This window comes from Phasianus colchicus, chromosome 9 (assembly GCF_987193195.1).
Source record: "Phasianus colchicus chromosome 9, bPhaCol1.hap1.1, whole genome shotgun sequence".
Taxonomy (NCBI): domain Eukaryota; kingdom Metazoa; phylum Chordata; class Aves; order Galliformes; family Phasianidae; genus Phasianus; species Phasianus colchicus.
Genome location: NC_143444.1, coordinates 32,481,497 through 32,499,672, shown reverse-complemented (window position 1 = coordinate 32,499,672; position 18,176 = coordinate 32,481,497). Strand labels below are relative to the sequence as shown.

The window sequence follows — 18,176 nt, the reverse complement described above, 5'->3', positions numbered from 1 at the left end:
GGTGTTTATTTTGCCTCTTTTGGGCTAGCTTGTCTGTGACCCTAACAGAAAGTTTGAAATAAGGATATTTTGACACTTTTAATTTTTTTTTTTTTTTTTTTTTTTTTTCCAACAAGAGCAATAGGCAGTCTGCAGGCCTAATTCATTAGGCCTAATTTGTTAAGGCCTAATTCAGCAAGATGCTCAGGTTGTTTTTTGGTTTTGGGTTGTTTTTTTGCCTCATTGGATTAGGTTATAATGAAGTTCATCTCAATGCTGCTTTTCTATATTGTTACATATGTCAGTCTGTGAAACCAGCCAAAAACAGCTTCTTGTTCACATTTTGTCAGTTATCCATAGATGTAATGAAAAAGAATACAAATTTATGGTTTGTGATAACTATATATCATTTGTCCTTTGCTGAACAGAGTTGCAGTTCTGGACAAAGTTACAGACTTTCTTTTATTCCTGGGGAAAATTCTCGTAGCTGGTGGTGTAGGTAAGATGATTGATTTTTTTTTTCCAAATTCCTATTTACTGTTACCTACAAGTATACCTCCTGTATTCATATATGTTAGTTGACAGTTAAGAGGTTCTCTTTGGTCTGACTATTGAACTATTGACTATTTTTTTTTTTTTCCCCCTTTTTATTCCCTGTGTGGTTGTGACAACATCTTTTCTGTAATTGCTGTTATTAGGCTGGCAGGCGTTGCTAGCAGAAGGACTTCTGCAGCCAAAGCATTTATAGCTGGATCAAATCAAATCCATATCCAATAAATCAGCCATAATCTGTTCTCTCTTCACGAGAACTGAGCAGATGTGCTCATTACATTCACCTGGGAGCAGACAGCACACATGTGAGAGGAGCTGGTGCAGGTCTGCAGGGGATGGGCATGAAGTTATGCCATATTCAGTCCCGTTCAAAAAAATCTCCAACCAAAAGTAAAAGAAATAAGATGTTTTTAATATCCATATAGTTCTTCCTTGCTGTCAGTAAATATAAAAAAATTTTTTTTTGATATTTCATGGTTTGAATTGATCTTTTAAAAATGAAACACTTTGAGAAATTCGGGTTGGTAGTATTTCCTTACAGCTTATCTAGGTTGTGACAGCAGTTTCAAAACATTGTTTTACTAATAAGCATATTTTGTATTCGGTATACTTTAAAAGATTACTAGTGAACAATATTTTTAGTAGAAATTGAAAATTATTATCAAGACCAGATCTAAATTTTTCTGTTATTACTGTGGAAGGCCTTGCAAGCTGGGCCACAAAACTGATTTGAGATGTTTTTGAAATGTAAGCCATGAAATACTGAAACTCGTTCATGCCTTCTTTCTCTTCAAAAATAAATTCTTTTGACTACTTCCATTTTAAATGAACTGTTCTGTTCTAAATCTATTATTGTGTACTTCACTAGCACTAGCATTTCTTTTTATTTTAATATGAAATAGTTAAGAATTTCTTCAAGCAATAAAATCTAAAGCAGGATTTTGCTGACTGCTTTTATTTTAAAAGAAAAAATCTGCCCACTCATCTTTGTTATTATCCCACATTATTGTCTTTTTTGTTATTATTCATCATCATTTTGAAATTAAATCCAGTAAAGTGATGAAATAAAACAACTGTTTGAAGTCTTCCTGGACCTATGAATATCATTATGGTAATTGATTCATTTACATCTCTCTTCTGTTCAGAATACAGATCCAGGAGATAATTAGGATGGAGAAATTTATTATTCACAAACTCTTGTATAAACCAACCTTGGGCCTACTGTATGTTGTTTGTGTCAGATCCCTTCTTTAGGTGTCAAGAAATCAGTTACCCCAGGAATTGCTAATCTTTTCTGCTTCTTGCAGGTGTCCTTGCGTTCTTCTTCTTCACACAGAGAATACCAGTCTTTGCCCAGGAAGCACCAGCACTAAATTACTACTGGGTACCACTGTTGGTAAGGCAACTATGTAATCCCCTGAACACAGAAAGCAGTTTGAGGTGTTCAGATTAGTCAGGGTGTGTTCTGGTAACAGCTCCTGTCATGCTCTTCAGTGAGGAGTGATCTGTTATATTCTACTCCTCTGGGTTGCTCAGACAGAAGCCACACTGCAGTAACTCTGCACCTTCTGGAAAAAAAGGTTATAGATTTTCTTTGCTCAGACTTCCCAAACAGCAAAGGCTGATGGTGAAGCACCAATGACACTGTGGCTTCTAATGGAAGAAGTTCTGTAGCCCATGTAGACTCTGGAACAACTCCAGGATGACTGATTCCTTAGATTACTGTCCTGAAGAAGTTCAGAATGTGCTTGCAGATATTCTCCATGGAGGTTGAAATGGCTTCAGTTTGACAGCTGAAAAAGTGGTGGCTACTGCATGCAGTGTCTTGAATGTCTAATCCCTTTCCACAGCATCAGTAGCATCTGATAGAATTAAGGAGATGCAATTAAATCTTCCAAAATTTGCTTAGCAGAGTAGGCATCTGACTTGTGTTAACATCGCCTCACTGTTGTCAAGCTAACATTTGGGGTTTTATTGTGGTTTGTGTTTTGTAGACTGTCATTATTGGCTCCTACCTAGTGGCACACGGGTTCTTCAGTGTCTATGCAATGTGTGTTGATACACTTTTCCTCTGCTTTTGTAAGTACTGAGCTTTCTTTCATTAATACCTGCAAGTCACAGAAGGAGAACAAAACCACTTTTTCTGTTCCTTACAGAATTCTGTTTACATGCTTGGAGATTGAGTGAGGAAAAGTACTACTTTGCTTTTCAGACTCACTCTTCGATGCATGCTTGTGTGCAGAAGTGTGTCTCGGTCTTAAAGTAAGAGAAGGGAGTTGCAGCTCATGTGGATACCTGGCTTTTCTTTTTCAGATGTTCTTTAACTATTACTAACAGTTTTCTTCTGAGTGCTTTGCATAGAGACCTCTACAACAAAACTTCAATCTTTTTGTTAACGACAAAGTTATTTTTTGGCATATAAGTAGCCCGTTTTAAAAAAGAAAAGAAGAAAAAGAAAACAACCAAAGTATCATGCTGAATTACCTTGAAATTTGTGTAGAATACCACTTGAAAAACTATCTGTCCTTTGTATTCCCCAGTGGAAAACAGTCTGTGGTATGCTCAAAAGAACTACTGTTCAATTTTAATTTTTTCTTTTTAATTTTTCACGAAAATAAATCATTTTATATCAAATCAGTACATCAGTATAAGAAGAGGATGTACTTATTACAGAACACATTCAATTTGCTGGGCTGACTGAATTAAGGAAATAAACAGACTTTTCTATGATGAAGTCATTCTGGTAGGTCTGAGTGAAAGTTGGCAAATTTTTCAGTATTAAAGCAACACTGAAATAGTTATAGCCTTGATCTGCCACATACAGAGTGGATCACTACAGCAAGATAAAGATGGTAGTACTGATTCTTTTAATTACTTTTAATTCTTTTAATTACTGTTGTATAAGGAAAGGGTGGCATTCTGTAGAGTAGCTGTATTTCACTTCTTAATTCTGTGGAAAATCAGAAGTGCCCCCATTGAAGGAAACAAGTAATCATACTGCTTCTTTCCACTCAGTGAGGAAGGTACATTAATTGGACAGCCAGTGAGAAGTCTGGAAGTTTGTCTGCAATCTGCTGCTGGGTCACCTCTACCAGTGCAGATGTTTATGAGTTTGGCATGCAGGCCTCTTGGTTCATCACTGGCAAAAATGCTCCGCTCATGGCGGTGACTGTTGAAAACCACTGCTTTGTAGCTGAGAATTTTCTGTGTTACTGAGCATTTAGCATCTGCCATAGTTTCCAAGGAAATAAATAGGAGTCATTACTTTTGGAGCTACCTTTTATAACCTGCAACTTTGCAAAATTCTTAGGAAAACTAAGTCTATTTCCAAAATGTGTGATTAGTCAGCTGACACTCTGAACTCCATCATCACTAAGCTCTGGTACTGTTACTCCCTGGTGCCCCTTGTACTACTGACTTTCTGCTTGCTCCTGTTTCTTCCTTCACTTGTACTGAGTGAAGGCTGAAATAAAATGAGCAGCACTCCGTGCAAACCTGTCATTCTAAGGCCATACCATTGGTTCTTCTCAGCATGTGTTCCAGATTGTTTTATGTGATTGACAAAATATACTAGGAATTTCCTTCTTTTCTCATGAAGTTCCAGCACTGTGATTATCCCTGCACAGTTGAAAAATCTCTGTTTTATGTGTGAGATAATACCAGGCTAGTGTAAAACAATAGGGTGTTGTTAAAAGAGCTCATGGACACACATTTAGTATGTCCTAGGACATTTTGTCAGTGTTAAAGGCACGAGCAGACATCCATCTCACACTACTAATAATCATCTAATTAAATAAGTTAAAATGAAAACAAATAAACACATAAATGGTTACTCAAGTTATTGAGAATAAAACGCAAATTAATCAAACTGATAAAGTTTAGGAAGTTGATTGGCACACTCCAAACTAACAGATTTTCATTTTAAGTTACTCCAGACACCTCTAGCTCATTTATATGCGCGGTACATGCTGTCATGGAGATACATAAAGGTTTGCTTTCTCTGACATCTTTGGCCGTTCCATACAACGAGTGCTTTCTGTTTGGCTTTTCAGAAACAGCTGCCTGCCTTTGCAAGGCTGCAGTTGCAGTAACTCTTCTCCACTGCACACTCTTTCCAGATTGCCCTTCAGTGTGAGATTGTTCACCTATGTGTGCAGGGCATTAACTCTGGGCTGAACCCAGACCACTGATGCACAACCTTCTGTAGGAAAAAAAGAATACACCCATCTCATTATTTTAAATCCATGTTCTGTTTTGCTTCCCGTGCTTCTATTTAGTGTTGTAGAGTAGGAAATACTGTAGGATATTGTGCACTGACAGCATTAGGTTTCTTGGAGAACTTCATCTCAAGCACTGAAAAAAGGTCCAGTTGAAAAAAGTGCTTAAACCCAAAGCTATCTCTGGGTCAAAACGTCGGGCTGCTTTAGAAGAAAAGTGGCCACCAGCGTGGAGGCATTGTGAGTTCCTGAAAACCTCACTTACAGCACCAAAGCAAAGAAATGGAGAACAAAAGGATTTATTGCTGTCATTTTAAAATAATTAGATGTGTGCCTCTGCTTTATGTAAAACAGTGTCTGACTTGCGGAAAAAAAGTTGTTTTATGGTGTCCTTCAGCATTTTAACAATTCAGAACATTCCCCTGAGAGTTTTTAAAATGTTGATTCTTTTGCTCTCTCCCTTCTTCAACTCTCTCTCTTTCTCTCATGCGTGTGTTTGGTGTTCCGCTGTTTGCTGCTTTGCTGCGTAAATTCAGGTGAAGACCTGGAACGAAATGATGGATCTACAGCAAAACCCTACTTCATGTCAGCTAGCCTTCACCGAATTCTAGGGAAGAAGGAGCTAAGCCCTAAGAAGGCCATAGGATAACATGCAATAAACCTCAGCATCAAAACAGTGTCACTTTTAAGCAAAATGTGTATAAATTAGGCACAAGTAAATACTGTAAATGATGCTTCTGGTTAATAGGTGATTCTTTTTTCCTCTTGCTTACATCTTTATAAAATCAGCAGCATTGATAATGTTTTATTAGTTTAAAAGCTTAAGCTAACAGCTGTGAAACGAGGCCACATTTTAGTCTATAGAGTGCCTATGGAAAAAATGTAAATTTGAAGCTTTTGTAAGTCTATAATAATGTTTTAATAACTTTTTTAACACAAGTTGCTGCCTTAAATGACAGCAGTTTTGATAACATTTCTTTTTATAAGTGTATATTTGTAAAAGATATTCAGGCAATTTTTTGAAAGCACTAAATGTAACCTAATTAGCCATAAAAAAGATAGTTTGGGAGTCTCTAGTTAACCAGAGACGCTACTAAATTTGTAAATATGGTGCTATGATTGTATTTTTTGTACATGCTGGTTGTCAGCTATTTAAACTGTGATTATACATGCATTAATGGTTCCCTACACTGAAAATGTAATAACATTTTAATCCCGTTGACAACTGTGTGTTCTAAGAAATGATGGTACGCTGTAGTCCCGAAGAAAGTAATCTGAGAAGACTACTCTGTCTTCTGTTGGTACTGCTTAAGGTGAAGTCTTCTTTCAGTTGTGCTTAAAAGATGATATAATTGAGACAGGATCCCATGGTGCTTAAAAAAGGGACTTGTGGTTCACACAGACGAAGTTCTATCTGATCCAAGTTGGCAAAGATATCATTTTCTAGCTGATGTGTAAAAGACAGATGCTTGTGTTAATATCCCGTCTTTAATGAGTCTTTGTATTCTACATTATGAGGAAGTTGAGCTGCGCTGAAAGGAAAACAAAATGCGATATTTTGTTTTCCTTGGAAGAAAGTCTTGGCTGCATATGTACACAAGGATCTCCACTGCGTCTGCCTAGTTCAGGAAGGCTTCTCAGTAGGTATTGCAATGGCAGTGTGGGTTCTGAGATCCAAGGAGTGCACTTTCTACAGGTCTCTGGTCTCTCAGTGGCTTATACAGTAAGATACGGAAATAATAAGATATTGAACGTGAGTCTCCTCATGATGCAGCATTAATTAGCTACTGGAAGAAACTCCAAAAGATTTGGTGTCCTATTTGAGACTCATTAAGATTATTGGTTGTTAGAATTTTATTTTAGTTTTTTTGTTTTTTTTTTTTTTTTTAGAAAAAGCATATCAACATTCTGTTCAGGTCTATGAACCTCCCTTTAGTAGAACTGTCGCTGGGTCGCGTTACAGCTCTGCTCATAAAAAAAATCTTATACTCTGTTTACAGAGTGCATTTCAAGTTTATTACTGGCATGAGCTGAACTAGAAAAGTTTTGAGGCATGCCACTAGTTTTCACAGATTCCACAGTACGAAATGAGGTATTCCATTACCACTTTCAAGAGCTGGCATGTGACATACCTCTTCTAAATCCATGGCAGGAATTCGGCCGCTGGAAATACTTTGCTAGCCCAAAGAGTCTCTTGCTATTACAGAGAGAAAGGCAAATTCTTTTCCAAATGATCTGAATTCTTATTTCTGGGGAAAATTTGCTGAGAATACATATTCCAAAGTGATTTCTGCTCTCTGACTTATGGCTTCAGCTTGTGATCATTTGAATCACAACAAAGACAGAAAGACTATCCTTTATGCAATAGGCCTGGGGTTAAGTTAATGCACCAGTGTTACCACCCACCTGCTTGAAGTCATGGGCGCGATGGGATCTCATGAAGTCCCGTGAATGGAGGTACAAGCAGCAGGATGCTGGTGTGAGCTCTCTGATCCAGCAGGCACCATAGCTCTTCCCCCTGAAGCATAAATGAGTGGTTCACTTTTGGACTTAAATAATGTAAAATAAAGGCATACAGTTTCCAACTGAACTAGTGACTGTGGGCACCTTTGGTTTTTGAGAACCTCACTTGAGATATTATAAACTTGACTTACAGAAAGGGCTGAGAAATAGAGCTTCTGAAAACTGACTTATGGTTTCTGTCTTCATCATCTTTCCTTTCTCATCACACGTGTGGCAGTGAATATTGAAACCCCTATTACTTGGATGTCATCCGAGAGAATTAAGCCAATAACATTATGGGCATATGTCAGTGTTAATAGAAATCTCACTCGTCTGTGGTGACGGTCCATGCTCTACTTATTATCATCTTTTAACTACCACGTAATTAGTTTGCAGCTAAAGAAACTGCATTAGGTAATCTGTATTTTGCTACTGGACCCCAGACTCCTTCTGGGACCTCAGCTGAAAAAGCTCATTTCTGAATACAGTGTGCTTTTTTTATCATATGAATGTAACCATAGAGATTATTAGGAATAAAGTGTAACAGAGTAGTGGACAGTTATTTGATTAGAGGACTTTTGTAACAAACCTATGCATTTACTAAAGGAATTTCTAAAAGTGAAAGTTTTAAATTGCATTATTATTTATATACAGTAAATATATATAAATGTGTATAAATCGCTCCACTCACTATTTTGTGAAAATAAATTATTTAGAATGTAAGTGATCATCATTTCTGAGAAGAAAACTTAAAAGCCATTTTCTTTATGATATAACTAAGAGAACTGTGAAAATAAAAGCAATATTAATTTTGTAATCAATAAACTGAATAAACGAGTAATAATGATTTAATAGTAAATCTGGCTTAAAAAAAAATAAACTACTATTAATGAAATAAGTAGAAATTATTGCAAGTATTTAGTTGGAAAACATTCACTGAAGTTTTTAGGTGATGATGATGGCCCCAATTAGTCCTGTGGAGCGGTGTCCAGAGGTTTACACCACAGGCACTAGAGGCAGCATCTGTGGACTGGGACATCTACCTTGTTGCTTAATTTAGAATAAAATTTAAAGTTCCGTTCTTTGCTTTAGAGTGGAACGTGTGATTAAGTGTAACACAGTAAAAGGTTACGTTTTCTTTGATCCTAAGCCAACAGGAGTTTCCTCTGTTTCCACGAGGCGCGGGGCAGCGCTGCGTGGTGCCAGGCGGTGGGTGGCCCTGTCACAGTCCGTAAGGGATGGACTGGTGGGACCTGGAAGCCCAGAAGCTTGTCTTGGTGCTGCTGTGTGTGAGGGACTCAGCAGGTGCTGGTGGGATTTCTGCCCTCCTGCCCAGCCCCAGGCTGCGCATTTTTCTGGCTAGTGGAAGAGCTGGAGAGACGGGATGGCTGTGAAGAAAGGCCCCTTTTTGTGCATCAAACTTCTTTGGAAGTTCTTGAACAAGTAGAATGTAGAAACTAAGAGATACTAGAAAATAGCCAGTGTCATATCCATGCAATACGCTTGCTTCAGTTCTGATTTAATTCATTGTGTCTCCCTGTGATATATTAATGGCTGGCTTTTATTTGCATGTCTTATACCAAAGTTTTAATGTCGAGCCTTCAAATTTTGTAAAGAAAACAAACAAAAAAGGAACCTCCTCCCTCCAACTCCCCCTTCACTTCCCCCCCCCCCCCCCCCCCGGCAAGAAAAAAAAAAAGTGAAATGAGATTATTTTCCTTACTGAGGTTTTTTTCCAAGTAGTATCCAGCGGTTGGTTATTGCGGATCGGGTGCTGTAAGGATGCTGAGCAGTCCTTCAAACATCAGTATTGAAACATACAAAATATTTTACTACTGCACATTCTGCAGTAGGCGGGTAGGATGATCTGGCAGCATGATGTCACGCTGTGAGAGGTCAGTAATGTTCTAAAATCGGTTGCCATGGAAGTGACTGTAGGAGAAGACTGTCCTCTGTAACGTGGAACGTCCCTGCCACCAATCGCTTGTTGCTCAGCCTGGACGCCTGTGTCCTCTGACGAAGTGCCTTACCTGGCTGTTGTTTTACCTGGCTTGTATCTTCAAGTTTATTCGCGTCACATAAATGACGCAGCAGAAGAGGCTAGCTAGGGGAAACAGTACTCTCTTTATTTGAAATCAACTGGTAAAAAGCTTAATCGTAGGAAAAAACATCAGATGTATTTAAATTGCATAATGCAACATGCACGACTTTTCTGTTGCTGTTGTCAGATCATGCAAGCGTGCTGCTTGGCCCAGGAGAAAGCACGTGACAATTGTGCTGTTGCAAAGAATGAAATAAAAATGATGTAAGAGCATTCGAGTTTTAGTGGTAGACTTCGTTATACCTTTGATTTACAGGATAGTGACTTCCAAGTGTGGCCAATTCTGCCTTCGGTGACAGTGTCCGTGTGCTCCGTACCCGTAGGGCTGCGGGGAGAATTGGGGCATGGCTAAGAATAAAAACAGCTGGGAAATGCACATGGTACTACTGCAGTGTGTGTTTGTTGCTCACGAGCATAAAGCTCATTCTCCATTTTAAGACTGGTAGTTTGCTATTCTGGAAGTGTTTTATAAACGATTCTAAATTTTTTATCTTTTGATACAGGTGATGATTTTTTGAGGTAATAAGTAATTTGTACTGCGCTGTAATCGAGTGGGAAATATAATTGTTTCTTCATGAGAAGTATAACTGTTTCTTCACGTTTAATTAATACTAATAGCACTAATATTGCAGTTGTCTGTTACGTTATGTTACAGAAAGCCCACAGGCACTTGTCCCGTATAACAAGGTGTAAAATCACAGAAAGGCTCTCCGAGGACTAAGAAATGGAAATTACTGCCTGTTTCAATAACTGATGTGATTGTTAAAGGTATATTATTATCGTGCCAAAACCAAATTAACCTGAGCACACGGCAGTTTGAGCTCTAAAACCTGTTCGCTTCTGCTATGCAGAAATAGGAACGTATTGTTTAAATACCTTTGGTAACTAAAGCGTTTAATATTTAATTTTGTTGTTGCTCACTGTTTTACAGCTCTTTGGGGATTGTTCTAATAAAGATTTAGATACAAAGCACAGAGTGAGTGTCTTCGTGCCCAGCGCCGCGCACGGCCCCGCGCCGGGATGCGGGGCAGCGGCGGGAGGGGGGCGGGCGCTCGGTGCGGGCCGGGAGCTGCGCACGCTGCGGTGCGGGCCGGGAAGTGGCGGTGCGTTGAGGATTTGTGTTTCTTCAGCTGCGTGGAGAAAAACCACGGCTTTTTAGTTGGACCTGTTCAGAAATCTCGTTTTGCCGGGCGGGTTGATATCAGCCGAAGTCGTACCCTGTAATTTGGTTCCAGCAGACTTGACGAAAGTCGTGCTTTTCTCCCGTCCTGTGTGCTGAGCCCTCGGGGCGTGCGGGAGGTGCTGCTGAGGGGCTGCAGCTGCACGGGCACGTCCCGGGTTCTGTGTTGGCCCGTTGCTGTGAGTGGAGCAAAAGGAACAGTATTGCTGCCTGCAGTGCAATTTTTCCAGGTTGACGAGAGAAATTAAATTAAAATAATAATAATTTCTTTGAAAAAGTGCTAGAGAGCCTCAGAGGTGAGGATGACTTTCAGCAGGGCAGCTCAGCAGCACCGGAGCTGTTGTGTGGCGGCAGGACAGAGGCAGAATTCCAGCTGGGTGCTAACAGCTGCAGTGTGGCTGCTGTTGCTGCCATGCACTGGAGGACGTTCTGGCCTCCAGCTGTCAGTGCAGTGAAACCACGCAGTAGAGTTTCTGAGTTAACACAAAAAACGATGTGATGCTTATAGCTACAGGCAGCTGGGCGTTGCTGGCACCTTGTGCAGAGCGGGGCTGTGCTGGCAGGAGGCGTTCATCTTTGTCTGCAACTGAGCCAGAACGTGGTGACTGAACAGCAGGTGGGTGCGTGCAGATTCATGGGCTACATGGGAAGCTTTCTTCTCAGGGTTGCAGCTTATGTCACTTAAAGCCACGCGTTCGGTGCATAAGGGATTGCAGTAAGCAATATGATCGCTTAGAGAGGTAACTGCTGTCAGTTCTGATGGGGCTGTCGGTGGGTTTATGTTGCACAGTCCTCTTGCCAGCCAGAGGCCCTGGTGGGTGAGCAGTGGTGCTGGTATGGCACAGCCTGCAGCAGTTCCACCCTGCTCTGCTCTGCGACTCTCAGAGGGAAAGAGTAAAAGGAAGGTGGTCACAAGGCAAATGCTATGGAGAAGAGAGTGAATCTGCCCCATGAGTTTGGGTGTGGTCAAGTTCAGTTCCAGCTATATAGTGGAAAATGAACTCTAAAAGTCTTCCTCAAAAGGACACTGGCTTTTCCTGACCCCAGCTTAGCAGCTGAGCTGACGTGGGCAGAGAAGTGAGCCGTGCAGAAAAGGATGACCTCCCTGCTGCTCAGAAGAGGAAAGGACACTGTTGCTTTACAGTAAGTCTTCAGGAAAATGTGCTTATTTTTTGTTAATATTGTATCAGATGCAATTCAGTGTGTTAAAGCTACACTACCATTATATGAGTTCAGGTGATGATGTGTAGCCCTGCAGAGCCTGTCAGTGTACTCAGCTGCCAAAAGATGCACTTGCGATGTACACATTATTATAAGGAAATGTTGGAGAAGGGAGGACTTTTACTACGTGCCTCATATGTACGTAGTTACTTTAATTAAATTTGCTTTAACTACATCAGTATCTCCTTTTAACACACATCATCTGTTGGAACACTGTATATATGTAGTTCTTCAGAAAATGTCAGGCTTACTAACAAAATTGTCTTTTACATCCTTTAAGATGTGTCCTCAGACTGACATGTTTTACATCTCACAGGCTTTCTTTTCATCCGTATTACCTTTAAATCTACCAATGGCTGCAGGCCATAGAAACTTTAACCTCCATCCAGATGAGTTCAAAATGCAGCTTGGTTTTCTGGAGTGTACCAGGATTCCACTCTTTTCCAGGGATCCTATTTCTTTTGCAAACCTTATGGTTATTCTTTCCAGCTGCTGCCTCTCAAGGGGAGCCTCGTACCATGTAGGCTTGGGGTGCCAACCAGTAACCTGGGCTGCCGCTGGATGGGACACAGCGTGGCTTCTTGGTTTCAGGCTGTAATGTTCTGCTGGGGGAAGTGCAGAGCTCTGCTCAGGGCACTCCTGCAATGGCTGCTGCACTGGGAAATGGGAGGAGGAGGCTCCTGGCTGCCCTCCTTGCTGTGGGTGTGGTGCATCCTAACTGTGCTGCAGTCGCACTGAGCAGAGGGGTGATGCAGCCAGGAGGAGTGGCTCAAACTGACTGAAATTTCTGCCTGAAGGAAATGATGCCATAATTGACTTGCTGTAGCAAAACAGACTCTGGCCATAAACATGGGATCGAAATGCTTCTGCCCTTTGTCTTGGCCAGTGTTTGATGTATACCATCTGTGATGTCTTTGCAATTTGACTTTGCAGATGAACATTGCTCTTAGAGTGTTTTCTTGTAAGACCTGGCATGCTGCTGCAAATCCACACAGCTGCAGATGGCTTGGAAAGGAAGGGACTGTTTTATACAGTGCTTCATAATGTAGTTTCTGGTTGCCATCATTTTCAACACATCTGACCAACTCAATTTCCTGTGTTGAATCAACTTTCATTTCATCGAGTCCCAAATTCTCATTTTCTTGCTTTGGCTATGCTCTGTGGGTGATCTATTTTAATTCTGCAGTCCTAAGAGCCCAGGTTTGCTATCTGGAAAATAATCCAAGTAGTCTCAGGAGAAAGTTGTGCATTTCATGTGCTTCAAACAATAATTTAAAAAAACATATTGTTTGTTTTTGTTTCACTTCTTTCTTTTTAAACCTCACAAGCTTCATATTTGGTACTGTTGTGTTTAAGCTCACAAATCTTGTTTTGTGAGCATGCTAACAATGGTCCAAAAGGGTTAAAGAGCTTGTAATGTAATTCCCAACTGTACCGGTTCTGGGTCACAGGAGCTTAGAAAAGGAGATGTTTGTGTGTTTAATATTACTGGTTTGTGGCATCCAGAGGTGGCAGTGCTTTATGAACTAATGACAAGAAACCAATAACTGCGTGTCACATGGAGTAAGTCTTATTATTGCAGTTTTCAGCCAAGAAGGCTATGCAGCTTCCTGCAGAAGACTTATTGAAGATCAAAATGTATACTGGAAAGTAAGGTTTCTATGGATTTGATTATACATATCATACATCCACTTTTTTTTTTTTTTTTTTTTTTTTTTTTAACTTAAAATCACATTTTGGGAGAGACTTTCCATTAAAATATAAGGAAGAGAATTAACCCAATGAAATAAAGTGCTATTAGAAACCTCACGGAATGTGTTTCCATGGAATTGAAACAAAACCAATTGTGAGGAGCAGTTTTGTGCTGGAGTCGTGCGTATTCTTGACATGCAGAAAGCTGGGTCTGATCCTCATGACTCCATCTAAATGTGTCCCAGTTTTTGCATTGCACATCTCTGCTTTCACAGACCTCTAAACTGTGGAGAGGGATCTGTCTCTGAGTTCCTTAGGTGGCCTTTGCAGAACCTATTCTGCAGGCAGCTCTCTTGCAAGATGATATAGTTTAATCCTAGTTTTAAGATGAAGGAACTGTGTCTGCTTTTGTCCTACCCTGTTTTTCCATACTATCTCTGCTGCAGTTTCGGTATGTGAACGTATGTGCTGGAGTAAGGGAGACTCACCAGTAAGAGTAGAGAGACAGAAGTTCTCCAGAAAGGGATGGCTTGCAGCTCTGTGGGCTCGTGTTTGGAATCACACAGCATTTTACATATGAGTTCAAAGTCTGTGTGGTCCACTAACTAAGGATGTGCATTTCCAGTGTCTCTGAGTCGTTGTCTAGTGCTGCTTTAACATCACATATTTCCAAGCAGAGTTTATTTAAATAAGAGGTTTCTTTTGTTTGTGATCACATGAAGTTAGAGCTCATTTGTTCTAATCTGTAAGTTCTTACTGAGAAACATTTAACTGGAAAAGCATATGTCTGACAAAGTACTGCTCTGCATTTACTTACAGCTGCTTACCACATCACATTCTGAGTGTGTTCATGCCATACAAATGCTAGCATTTCTCCTTCTTATTTCTGACAATAGTTTAAAAATTCACTGTTGTTTTTTCCTGTATTCAGCAAATTAGTTTATATCCTACTGAAGTAACATTTATCGTTGGTGTTGAAGATGGATGCAAAGAAGTTATTAAATGTCCCTGCTTTGTCTGTGTCCCTGTTTGTAAAAGAACCATTTTCAACGAACCAATGTTCTTTCCGGTCCTCTTTTTGATGTCAGGATATTAAAAAAAACCTCCTTATTGTCCCTCAAAATTGTACTATTTTGGCCACTCATAAGTTGAGATAAAATTTACTAGGAAATGATAAATAATAGCGTTGATAACATGACCAGCCAGTACCTGAGCAGTGGCTGCCCCCTCTGGTCATATCCCCACAGTTCTATAGTTTATGCATGAGGTCATGTAGTGGCAATGCCAAATCACGGCTTGAAGCAGTGATGGAGCACCTGGTGGGAAGGCAGGCCAGCCCAGGGGAGCTCAGGTGCATGCAATGCAATGCAATGCAATGTACCTGAATGATGGAAGGAGTGGAGTGAGGATCCATCCCTTCCCAGACCTCATTTAAGGGTTGGCAGTGGAGGTGAGGGTCTCTTGTTAGAGATCCCTGCCTACCCGAGGCCTTCCAAGAGTGAGTAGCTTTTTTCCTTTGCTTCTGTGTCTGCAGCTTCTGCACTTGTGCTTATCCTCACTTGCTGCAGCATTGGACTTTGCCATGCAGCTATGACTGCTGTTCTTTCCACCACACTATAGTGTTACATGTCATATGACATTGCATTGTACCAGACACTGAGGAAAATCAACTGTCCCAGCTTCAACCAGGACAGGAATACTTCCTTGCTTCTTCTTAAAGGTTTATTGGCAAAGGCAAAAGTGAAGGAGGGCATGCTGTGGGAAAAGATGCACAGTTGAAACAGACAAATTTGGTGCATCCCAGGAAGATTTTATGCATCCAGCAGGCTCCTCTGCTGAGACGTTCTTTGGGGGTTCTTGTTCTTAGTTTGCTTCTTCCTGGCATTGCTTTCATAAGAAATCACATTTAAAGCTATCTGATTCTGAGAGTTTAAGCTTGCCTAAATCAGGATGAAGAGTAGAAAACAAAATCACCATTCCTGAAGAGAGTGAGAAAGACTGCGTGTTGATGAGGGACCAGGGGGAGATGGTGATGGATGCCAGAACACGAGTGAATGCAGACGAGAACTAAGAACTACTTTTCTCTTAGAGAACATCTGTGATGAGCCATTTATTTAAAATAAAACATTTGAGAGGGGTCACTTTAGCATATGTGGAAGAACTAAGAATGACTCATTAAGTCTTTAATTTCAGTTTGTACAGCATATCAGCCTATAAAGAGTGCTTTTCCCCACGTGAGATGAGAAATAGCTATCATACGTTTGTATTGCAGTTATTACTACCAGACTTACTAGAAAAAAATCTGTGGGCAATCTTAAAGTGATGGGTGGTCTTATAACAAATGTACACCTCCAGGGTCTGAAGTTATGCTGTTCTAAGTGAAATAATCCTAAGCATACCTGCTTTTTCAATTGTAAGAGGCTGAAGAAAACACAAGTATTTCTGTATTTTTCAGACTGTGGATAGAGAGGCTGCATGAATGTTACTGCCAAGTACCTTTGCTCACCCACAGCGTGTTCTAGGCTCAGCATTTCCTAATGGGGAAAGCATTAGTTATAACCTAACTTGTAACTGAGAAGGCATCCTCTTTAACATAAAGGGAGAAACTATTTTGCTTAAAGTAAGGGTAGCTACTTAGCACAACACAAGTTTGCCTGATGGATGAATGGGAACAATGGATATTGCAGTCCTAAACTTTAGTGAGGCCTTTGATGCTGTCCTCCTTAAGATCCTCCTAAAGAAGGATCCATTGGAAGTATGGCCTGGATGAGCAGAGAGTGAGGTGGATCAGAAACTGACTGAATCGTCAGACCCAGAGGACTGCGGTCAGTGGTGCAGCATTTATTTTGTAGCTAGTGATGAGTGAAGTGTCAATAATGGATGACATCTTCCTTAGGATCCATGTGAAAGACGGTTAACAGATCGGTATGTTGTGAGTAACTATTAGCTGTATTTTACCAACAAAAGCAAAATCTCTGGAACCTTTTTATCTAAATGGTTTATGGGTAGCCTGGATCTGCTACAGTTTGTCCTGGAACCACTGAGCTAGACAGAGACCTTCATAAATTATTAGTTCTTATTTTTGAGAGACCCTGTGTCTACAGCTCAGGGAATGAGCAGAAGAAAGCTGGAAATTCAACAATGCAATTTAATTCTGGTCTAATTATTTTATTTGAGAATTTTAGAATATTAATGAGATTGACGATAACAAGAACACAAACAAGACTGTCAAAGCAGCCCAACTTCCTTTCAGGGTAACAAGGGTAACAGCTGCGTGGGTGGTCAAGATGCTGAACGTGTCACTTCCTGACAAAAGCAAGATAAGGAAATAACCTAGGATAGAAAATTTGGAAAGTAAGTACTTGCAAGCAGTTCAGATGATTCCTTCTCCTATTAAAAAAAAATTTGAATTACAGAAGAATAGGTTCTAGGCAGTATTTTAGTCCCATTACTTGGGTGTCAACAAAGAGAGGCTCACTGAATTTTCTGACAACAGAACACAGACAACACTGGGGAGTTCAGAACTGCGATTCAGAACGACTGATAACTTTGAGAAGTAGTGAGAAAAAAGCAAGGTGAAATTCAGTGTGTTAAAATATAAGCTGCTCACCTAGGCTGCAGGCATCTATGGGAGCAAGATAGCAGTTAGTCAGAAATGAAACTAGGAATGTGGTGTTATTAGAACAAAAGCAGTCACCACCCCAGCACACACAGCCATGAGCAGCTTACACGCTCTCTACTCCTCCAGGTTAGCATCGTTAAGGGCTTTGCTAAAACTGAGTTTTGTGCTTCAAGATGATGGACAAAGAAGAAAGCACAGAAAGAATCAGATACCTCACAAATACATAGTGCAAAAAAAAACCAAAACCTCAGTGAATCGGTTTGGTTTGGCAGAGAGAAGAAATTCTTTGTTTTGGCGTCGGGGTTTTTTTGTGTGGAGGGGAAGGAGGGAGGGAAGAGAGCATCAGATTTCCTGAGGATTCTGCAAAAATATTTACTGTTGGAGACATTTGAGAACAGTTTAGTCAAGTATCCATATCAGTAGTGCCTTGGAATGAAAAGCAGACTAGAAAATGCCCAAGTAATTACCTGATGCATCCATATGTATATACACATAAACCTGTACCTCCACTGAGTAGGTGGAGCTACAAAACATCTATATTCCAGTATTTAACTGCACTTTGAAATATTTCTTCTAGAACAGATATTTCTGTATCCTGCAAACTGAACAACTGCTACTGGCTTCTAATAAGACCACCCATTTTGTGAGATTCGTAGTGAAAGTTTCCTATCCATATTTTTCTCTCTTTCTGTAAGAGATGATATGATGCATTTTAAGTCATATTCTGCAGTGTAGTTGCACTCACTTGTCCTAACACACAATAATACAGAAGCCAACCCCAGCTTGCAGTGGCTGGACTGGGAGGGGGAAAGACTGAAAGTCGATAGCTGGTCTCACAGGACATTCAAGACAGCTCTGTGTTTATTTTGTTAGTGGTATTTCTTCCCTTGAGAACTTCTTGACGCAAAGTATGTTTTATATAATTACAGCTCAATTTTCAATTTCTTCACTAATAGTATCAATGCCACATGTACAAAGTGCCCTCAGAATAAAAAAATTAGGATCAGAGGGATAAATGCAGTTCTCTGTAGAAATATCCAAAGAAGAACAACACTAAGCATAGACCTGCACCGTTTTCTGTTCAAGACACTACTTTTAAGTGACATGTTA

General features: G+C 40.2%; 2 protein-coding genes across 3 annotated transcripts in view; both read left to right on the top strand.

Moving 5' to 3' along the window:
- The window catches only part of SLC44A5 (solute carrier family 44 member 5), a 56,625-nt gene extending 49,982 nt beyond the window's left edge, over nucleotides 1-6,643 (top strand). For both annotated transcript variants that reach the window (XM_031604468.2, XM_031604476.2), the window contains 4 exons: nucleotides 408-478; nucleotides 1,839-1,927; nucleotides 2,526-2,610; nucleotides 5,285-6,643. In XM_031604468.2, coding sequence (XP_031460328.2) covers nucleotides 408-478; nucleotides 1,839-1,927; nucleotides 2,526-2,610; nucleotides 5,285-5,397 — 358 coding nt within the window. In that variant the 3' untranslated portion in view covers nucleotides 5,398-6,643. The remainder of the gene's footprint in view (nucleotides 1-407; nucleotides 479-1,838; nucleotides 1,928-2,525; nucleotides 2,611-5,284) is intronic.
- A 4,825-nt stretch (nucleotides 6,644-11,468) lies between these two features.
- LOC149916929 (uncharacterized) overlaps nucleotides 11,469-18,176 on the top strand; it is an 80,739-nt gene continuing 74,031 nt past the window's right edge. Inside the window, exon 1 of the mRNA XM_090146869.1 lies at nucleotides 11,469-11,674. Within this exon, the coding sequence (XP_090002995.1) occupies nucleotides 11,628-11,674 (47 nt within the window). The 5' untranslated portion in view covers nucleotides 11,469-11,627. The remainder of the gene's footprint in view (nucleotides 11,675-18,176) is intronic.